The sequence below is a fragment of the Pipistrellus kuhlii genome, unplaced genomic scaffold, assembly GCF_014108245.1.
Source record: "Pipistrellus kuhlii isolate mPipKuh1 unplaced genomic scaffold, mPipKuh1.p scaffold_m20_p_11, whole genome shotgun sequence".
Lineage (NCBI taxonomy): Eukaryota > Metazoa > Chordata > Mammalia > Chiroptera > Vespertilionidae > Pipistrellus > Pipistrellus kuhlii.
In genome coordinates, this window is record NW_023425416.1 from 12,286,075 (window position 1) to 12,295,177 (window position 9,103).

Here is a 9,103-nt window from a genome sequence, read left to right on the forward strand (position 1 = left end):
TGTTCTCTCCCTGTGTTCATCAGATAAGACAATGAATGAAACACTGAATGTTAGTTACATGGACTGGGAGAACATATCTATGTTTATTCCTTAAAAACAATTGTTTTAATCAAGCAAAGAAAGTACTGCTTTTACAAGACAGCCTCCAAGAAATAAGGTCCTTTTTAAATAGTAATCTTTTTTAAATAGAGACTTACTCATATAATCATAATGACAGTTCCAAATAAAAGCTAAACAACTTGAATAACTTAATTAGAAAACCACTTATTCAAGCAAAATAAAATAAACACTTACCTCATCTATAACTTTTGAAAACTGTTGCAAAGTAGAACTCATCACTTCATCATCACCACCCAATGGAAAACGCTAAAAAGTGAGAGCGATGCAGTAAAGGACCAATGCTGTATGTTTTTTGTGAATGACATTATAATTTAGATTCTTAAATAACTTCAGAAAACTTCTAAACTTTGAATAAGCTCTAAATGTATCATTTTAATAAGTCAGTATAGTTACAGTAAACATTAATTATAATGCTGCTAAACAACCAATTAACATGGTATATAGTAATGCACCATACTTGGGGAGTTCAAAGATTTGGTGTTTAGCTCCAATTCCTCCAATAACCACTTATGTAACTAAGCAAGCTTCAGTAAAAAGAGAAGTCAATCAGATAATTTCTGTAACTAACATTGTCATTAAAATTAGATATAAGTGCTATAAAGGCATTTCAATGGCATATAAAAATTAACTTCTGTGAATTCTAAAAAGTTTGATTATTGATGAGAAATTCTACTTAACTATATAGATACGGTATCACTGCATATTTTAAATTGTGCTTAAAACTTTTATATACAGTACCTGTTTTTCATATTCTTTTAAAAGTTTTGAAGTCAGGTGTGTTGCTGCACTTAATTCATTCTATAAAAAAGATTAATTCAAATTAATGTGACATTATTGATAACAAAAAATTTTAGTTGAAGATACCTACACCATTTTTATTTATCACTTAACATAAAATATCGTACATGTTCTCTAAACCCCTCACTAAATCACTGGAAAGAGAACTACCATTAAAGTACTAAAAGGAAACTCAAACCATAAACTATACACCAGCACTGTTCCTGGTGCCTGCTTGTTTTTAACTAATAAAAACTAGGCATTAAGTTAAATATTGTTAAAGCTTTAAAGTTAGGAGTAAACTGTATATATCTTAGCAAAATCTTGAGAGATTCTACACTGAAAACTGATCATCCCTTTCTCTAGATACTGATATTAGTCCATGATAAGCATTTAATAACGTAAAACCAAAATGTGGTCAACCTAATCATAAAATACAGCAACAGAAATACTTTTTTAGTTTAAAGGTTTTTTTTCCAGTGATGAATATGACAAAAATAACATTTCCTTTATATATCAATCTGTCTTCTGATTTGAGAGACCAACTAGAAGAAAATAAAATAAAAACTGTCACAACTTTTAAGTACATAATGAAAATATGACTCCAGAAAGAAGATAAAATTAGAAAGGGGAAAAATGAGTACTTAATTAACCCCAAAGAAAGTTTATTATACAACCCAGGTTGTTGTTAAGGTTTATAATTAAATTTCATAAACAAAGCCTCAAATCTTATTTCTATTTAACCAAAGAATCTAGTCTTTTCTATTTTCTTAAATTCATCTCCTATGCCCCAGAGCTACATCTAAGTTTTATTACCTTCTATTAACAAAACAGAGGCAAAATACTTTCAAATCCTTTGTTTAAAAAGGGAAGTATTCCATAAGATTAATAGCATGACTAGGGAAAATTTGGGTGACAATATGGGGTTTTCAGTCAAATCTTAGGTAAATGTCACTATAATATTATTAAGTTTCAATAAGCCCTTACTGGGTTTGGGGAGGAGGGACAGAAGCTTCAATCTTCATAACTTTCACAGTACTACAAACTATGCATTAGTAATTGAAATGTGAGCTCTGTAATACAAAATAATGTTCATTCATCCATTTAACAAGTATTTATTACTATGAGCCCAGGTCAGCTCTAGGCACCAGTAAACAAGACAGACACCCTCTGTGCTTCAGGATTCATTTTGCAAAAGTATGGAGTCAGCCTTAGCTTTGTTACCTGTGCATCATAAATCCGATGCATAGCTTGATACAACTGGTTCATATAGTTGGAAATAGCTGTAGCATCTTCTTCAAATACGCCCAGTAAAGACCTTGTCTATATAAAATAAAAGCAATAAGTTTATGTTAACCATTACATTAGTCAGAAGGAAATTTTTTTAAGGAAGGAAAAATCCTAGAACATCAGAGTTCTAATTATCTTGAGTATTAATCTATTTTTTCTCTTTTGATAGTAATGCTAAGACGTCAGGATTCTTTTTTCTCAGTTTCACTTCATTAAAATAAAGGGTTTTCCCAAATACATCCCACAAACTTTTAGAAGGAACAACAAAGGTATATTTTTATGAAGTAAAAAGTCTGCAATTAAACTTAACAAATCATAGAAACACTCAAGGTTAATTTAATAATATTCCATGTGTAAATACTTTAACTGTCTTATTTCAAGACAACTTAGTGTGATTATTTCTTTTTCTCTGTGGTATCTTCTAGGTTAGTGCCAAACCCCTCCCCATCATAATCCAAAAATAATATCATAGTGCCCCTCTCCAGCATTGCCTATAAAACATCAATTTATAAGCAAAATTTAGGGTTATTTTTTTTCTTCTTCTTTATACATTTCTATATTGTTAGGCTTTTTTTTCCCCTGAGTACATAAAATTTTTCATTTTAAGGGGAAAAATAGTAAGTAAATTTAAGACTGTTAATAAAAAGGATTTCAGAGGCAAGGAAACTCAGCATATCAAAGCAAAGTATGCTAAGCTTTTTATATCTCAAAGGCATAAAAGAATTAAAATACCAAAAACTATTGCCGTAACTGCAGCTTAAAATCTAAATGATGACCTTGTATTTTACACTACAAATAATGTTTCAACCTTATGAGTCCAGAAAGAAGATAAAATTAGATGGTTTTTAATATATTTTATTGATTTTTTACAGATAGGAAGAGAGGGGGAGAGTTAGAAACATCGATGAGAGAGAATCATTGATCAGCCGCCTCTTGCACACCCCCTACTGGGGATGTGCCCGCAACCAAGGTACATGCCCTTGACTGGAATCGAACCGGGGACCTTTCAGTCCATAGGCAGACACTCTACCACTGAGCCAAACCGGTTTCGGCTAGCTGGTTTTTAAAACTCAACTTAATCTTAGCTTCCTATTTTCAGAAGAGAAAGCTAAGTGAATACAGTTTTTGGGAAAAAAACACAAAATCATTACGCCAATATATAAAGCCCACATGCTCAGTCCTCTACTTCCCATGCCCCAGAGATGTAGATCTGACAGAATTTTTTTTATTCTTTACCTCAACTCCTCTCTCTCAAAGTGCTATTTTAAGATGTAAAAAGAGCCCTAACCGGTTTAGCTCAGTGGATAGAACTGCAGATAGATGTGATTCTGGTTAAAGGGACATGCCTGGTTGTGGGCTCGATACCCAGTGGGGGGGGGGGGGGGGCATGCAGGAGGTGGCCAATTAATGATTATCTCTCATCATTGATGTTTTTAATCTCTCTCCCTCTCCCTTCCTTTCTGAAGTCAATAAAAATATTTTTTAATTTTATTGATTTTTACAGAGAGGAAGAGAGAGGGATAGAGTTAGAAACATAGATAAAAGAGAAACATGGATCAGCTGCCTGCCTCCTGCACACCTCCTACTGGGGATGTGCCCACAACCAAGGTACATGCCCTTGACTGGATTCGAACCTGGGACCTTTCAGTCTGTAGGCGGAAACTATCCACTGAGCCAAATTAGTCAGGGCTTAAAATTTTTTTTTTAATTAAATCTCAATCATAGTGAACTTTCTCACTTAAAAAAAATCATCTTGCTCTTAAAAAAAAAAAATCAACTCTAAATCTAAAAAATAAAAGCATTTTTTAAAAAGGTCCTCTTGCCCTGAGGTGGCTCAGCTGGTTGGAGCACAGTCCCATACACCAAAAGGTTTCGGGTTCGATTCCCAGTTAGAGCACATACCGAGGTTGCGGTTAGATCCCAGGCTGAGGTGCATATGGGAGGCAACCCATTGATGTTTCTCTCTCGAATTGATTTCTCTCTCTAAAATCAATAATAACAGGGGGAAAATGCTGTTAGGTGAGGATTTTTTAAAAAGAAAAAGATCATCTTAGCCCAAACAAGGTTGAAATAGGTACCCTAATTAAAACTAAAATATCAAGTTTAACACTGTATGATTGTTTAAAATTAGCAACTTATAAAAATACAATCAATACCATTTCACTGAGTCTCTGATGGTATCCACTGTGATCTACACCATTTTTTTTAAATATATTTTTTATTGATTTTGCACAGAGAGAAGGGAGAGAGATAGTTAGAAACATCGATGAGAGAGAGAGAGAGTCATCGATCAGCTGCCTCTTGCACACCCCCTAGTGGGGATATGCCCGCAACCAAGGTACATGCCCTTGACCGGAATCGAACCCGGGACCCTTCAGTCCCCAAGCCGATGCTCTATCCACTGAGCCAAACCGGTCTCGGCTGATCTACACCATTTTTATATACTACTAAAACAAACAAAACAACGTTGGCAATTAAGTTATAATTTAAGGTTTTTTAATGTCTTAAAATTTTTAATTTAAATTTTATGGAAACACACCTTTAGATAAAATTTTACATATAATTCCCATATAAACATAAAAAAGGAATACAAACCCAGCAGCATAAATTTAATATACTAGTAACCCTAAAATTTCTTCACAGAGTTCAACTCTTGTGAGTCACTTTTTGACAGAGTTATCAATATCCATGTTTTCTCATCCACTATTATTCTGTACAAATATTTCTTAAATGCGCTCCACTTTTGTCCCCAATACATATTTCCTTACAAACCATTTCATCAGATACCATTCAGCAAGTTTTTTCTTTTTATTGAATTTAGTGAGAAAGGGAGAAGAAGAGAGAAAAACATCATGATCAATTGCCTCCCTCAACCTGGGATGGAAACCTCAACTTGGCTATGTCCCCAGACCAGAACTGAGCCCACCACCTTTTGGTACAAGGGAAGGCACTCCAACTCAGCCACACCGGCCAGGGCCCATATAGCAGGTTTTAATGGTGGCACTTGCTTCATCTCATCAGGTATCAAAGGAATATATTCAAACAACAAACATGAATGGTAATGTTTCAACTCGTTAAACAGATTTGTTGGTTGAATATTTAGAGGTTGCAGTTGGTCGGTCATGCCTCTAGGAGAAACAGACAGGTGTGTACATTTGAGGCAATTAGAAGTAAAACATCAGCAGCTATAAGACGCATCATGGTAACAGATGTGAAAACAAGTATGTGCTATAACAGTGGTCGGCAAAATGCAGCTTGAGAGCCACATTTGGCTCTTTGGCCCCTTGAGTGTGGCTCTTCCACAAAATACCATGGCCTAGGCGAGTCTATTTTGAAGAAGAGGCGTTAGAAGAAGTTTAAGTTTAAAAAATTTGGCTCTCCAAAGAAATTTCAATCGTAGTACTGTTGATATTTGGCTCTGTTGACTAATGAGTTTGCTGACCACTGTGCTATAATCTAGGAGTATTTCACATTATGCAAAAGAAAAAAGCCTCAATTTTTTTTAAATTTTAAAAATGATTAGGATCAAATGGTCTAATAACTTATCATATCAGAAGCTTTAAGTTTCCATAATCTTTGTTACTTCACTATTTGGATTCCATCCTAAATAAGTAACCCAAATGAGAGCAAAAATGTATGCCCAAGTATGAATCTCAGCCCAATATATAAAAGCAAAATTTGGGGGGGAAAGTCTAAAAGTCCAGTAAGACAATTAACTATTAAGTCAGCTAAGGAAACATGCAGCCTTAATTTCCTTTATTCAGAATGTAATAACATGTGAAGATGCTTAAATTATGTTAAATTAAAACCAAATAAAAATTGTATACACAACATAATCTCAATTACATTAAAATGTATAAGAGAGAAAAAAATTAGAAAGAAGGAAGTAAACTATTAACAGGGTTTTTGGCTGGGTACATGGCACGTAACTGCTTTTTTTTTCCCCTGTACTTCCAATTTTTCTGAAGTAAACATTATTTTTATTACCAGGTACAAAAATAAAATAGCTATCTATAAACAGCTGTGATTCAGAGAAGTTGAGTAACTTGCCCTAAACCAGAAGGGACCAAGTGGCAGTGAAGGTTAAAACCTTTAAATCCTAATCCCAGATCCAGGACTTTCCACTCTCAGGTACTCCCTAAGAATCACAAGTTTCCTCCCTTTCCAAATCCCAGTTGTCCCCAACTAATTTTCCCAAATAAATGTTATTTAGTTCAAAATTATTACTTCCAGAAATTGAAATATCAGTGTGGCTATTTCATCAAAAATTACTGTAAAACTGACCCTAATGTGGCACATTCTTGTAAAAACAAACAAACAAACAAAAACACTAATGCTAAAGTTGTAAACTAATTGTGTGAAAAGTTCAAGGAATAAGTCAAGAGATTATATCCTCTTCACAAGTCGTAGCCAGGGCACTGTACAGCCTATTTTGAGCTGTGTGTGTCTTTATAGGCTGAAAAGCCAGGCCAGGCAAAAGAAGGGGACGGATAATAAAAAAGCAAAAGGACAAAGTGCACCTAACCAATACACCTCACATAAGTTTTGCAAAGTGTATGAAACAGATATAGTTTATAACTTTACACTAAGAAAATAATTTGAACTGGCTATTCTAGCAGTCAAGCCAAGATGTGGGTTTCTCTTTGTATCAGTATTGGCTGATAAGAGTACATTACCAGCAGGCAACTGGCCAATAAAGATAACTTTCAGCATGAAAAATCAAATCAATTCCACAATCAGAGCCCAATTTCAACTTGGCAATTAAAGTTGGCACAAGCCGGGTAGCTTAGTTGGTGGAGTGTCCTCCTGACACGCCCAAAGTTTCGGGTTCCATCCCCAGTCAGGGCACAAGAATCAACCAATGAGTGCATGAATAAGTGGAACAATAAATCCACAATATTCTCTCTCTCTCTCTCTCTCTCTCTCTCTCTCTCTCTCTCTCTCTCTCTCTCTCTCTCTCTCCTCCCCCCTCTCTCTCTCAAATAAATGAACAAATATTTTAATTTTAAAATAACCCACGGCAGACGTGCCGCCCAGGAAAGGGGCATATTAAGCTGCCAAGACACATGAAGAAATACATGGAACGGTGTAGTTCAAACCAACATCTCAAGAACATTGTCTTCATTCTACGTGGTAACCAACCATCAACGTGGTCTTACATAGCTTAAATCACTGTGTAAGGCTTAAGGATGACATTTCTCTATGCAAGTGACAGCCCCCACCAACCAGCGTGTTTTTAACATAGCTGATTTCATCCTTCAGTCCTAAAAACATAACCAATGGTTGTTTTTCCTAGATTGTCTTCAGCTAAAGCATTCGCAGTAGCCGCATTCCCAAACGCGCACACACACACAACCCCGGGCTTTTATTTTGATGAGTTTTCCAGGGCCAGGTCAGCAGGGAGCCGCGCGGGGGTCGCGGAGCCTCGGAGGCGCCGTCCGTCACACGCTCGAGTGACAGCGGCCACGGCCGCGGCCACGACACCGGGCGCCCAGGGCGGGGAGGCTCGTGGACCAGGTCGGGGTGCTCTGCACGCGCAAATGCACGGCCTTTCAGCATCTCCCGGGGAAAATCTATTCATCTCTCTCTCTCCCCAGCTTGCTCAGACATCATCGAAAGAGTCCACCGGGTTCTTTCTCCAGGATTTCCTCGGGAGGAGAGGTTTTCGGGGAGGAAATCCCAGGATCGGGATTCACCACCGCCCATCGCGGCGATAAAAACGCACAGAACGAAGCCCTGCGAACGTACGCGGCCGCCGGGCCGCAGAGGGGCCGGACCCCGCGCGCGGCTCCCGGCCTAGCGGCGCAGGCCCGCGCGGGCTGCGGGCGGGCGGGCGGCGCGGCCTGGGTGGCTCTCTCTGGGCGCGGCTCGCCGAGGGCGGGGGCGCGGGGCGGCGGCGCCCACCTGGGCCGGGGCGGGCCCCTGCGGCCGCCAGCGACGTCAGGCTCCGGGATCGGCCCACGCGGCTCCTACCCTCGCCTCCAGCCGCCGCCCGCGCCTCCTCACCTGCGGGCTGTCCTCCAGGGTCTCCTCGATCGGCAGCTTGTCGATCCCCGGCATCGTGGCGGAGGGAGGGCAACGGGCAGGTGACGCGGCGGCCGCCCACGGTTCCCACGCCGACCCACCCGCAGCAGCTGACCCCGACCCACCCTCTCTCTCCCGCAGTCTTTGCAGCCGTCCCTCCCGCGCCGCCCTCGCCCGGAGCCAGGCGGGAAATCCCGCCCCTTCTGGATCCACGCCCCGCCCCCCGGCGCGCTCATTGGCTCACGGCGATGCCTGTCAGCGCGGCGGGCTGGCCGGGGGGGAGGGGCTTTCCGCGGACACTGCCGTGCGTGCTCGCGCTCGGGTGTGTCTCGTAGGGCGCCGTCTCCCATCGCCGCGCGCGTCCCGGGAACCAGAGGCTCGAGTGAGGACCGCAGCGGGGAGTTTGGGGCGGCTCTAGTTGTCCCTCAATGTTTTTCGTCAGGGACCACGCCGGAGGCCCTGCTGCTGTGGCCTTCCCTTCGTTCCTCACCCCGAACCTTCCCGCCCCGCCCCGAGGCGGCCGGTCTCCCCGCTCCACACCTCCCTGCTGGCTACCGGAGGTCTGTGGCATCCGAAGTCGTGTCATTAGCCGGGCTTTCCCGGCTAATTCGTCCTACATTATTTTTCTGGACATTTGGATACCAGTTTATTCGGCTTAAAACATGTGCCTTTGTCGCCAAATCATCAATTCTTACCTGGTCTTGAAGGACTGACAGGCCACAATTTAGACTTCCATATTCTTTAAAGTCACAAAGAAAACACCTTTTAAAAAGTCAGAATACCCTAGTCATTTATGTTGGCAACTGATCACACTTCCCTTTGGTGAAATTTTTGGAAGGAGCTTCTTGGGCCTGTTTTTAAGTAGAAAGGAGTGAAGTGTTGCTCCTAGGAC

The 9,103-nt window shown here is 40.3% G+C and overlaps 1 protein-coding gene across 10 annotated transcripts in view; it reads right to left on the minus strand.

Moving 5' to 3' along the window:
- APPL1 (adaptor protein, phosphotyrosine interacting with PH domain and leucine zipper 1) overlaps positions 1-8,396 on the minus strand; it is a 31,338-nt gene extending 22,942 nt beyond the window's left edge. For 5 of the 10 annotated variants that reach the window (XM_036430772.2, XM_036430773.2, XM_036430778.2 and 2 more), the window contains exons 1-4: positions 8,194-8,395; positions 2,122-2,220; positions 859-918; positions 295-366 (exon numbers count right to left, since the gene is read on the minus strand). In XM_036430772.2, the coding sequence (XP_036286665.1) occupies positions 295-366; positions 859-918; positions 2,122-2,220; positions 8,194-8,247 (285 nt within the window). In that variant the 5' untranslated portion in view covers positions 8,248-8,395. Of the gene's footprint in view, positions 1-294; positions 367-858; positions 919-2,121; positions 2,221-6,863; positions 7,020-8,193 lie in introns of those variants that run through there. The other 5 variants (XM_036430777.2, XM_036430779.2, XM_036430774.2 and 2 more) reach the window with 4 other exon arrangements.
- Positions 8,397-9,103: the final 707 nt, after the last annotated feature.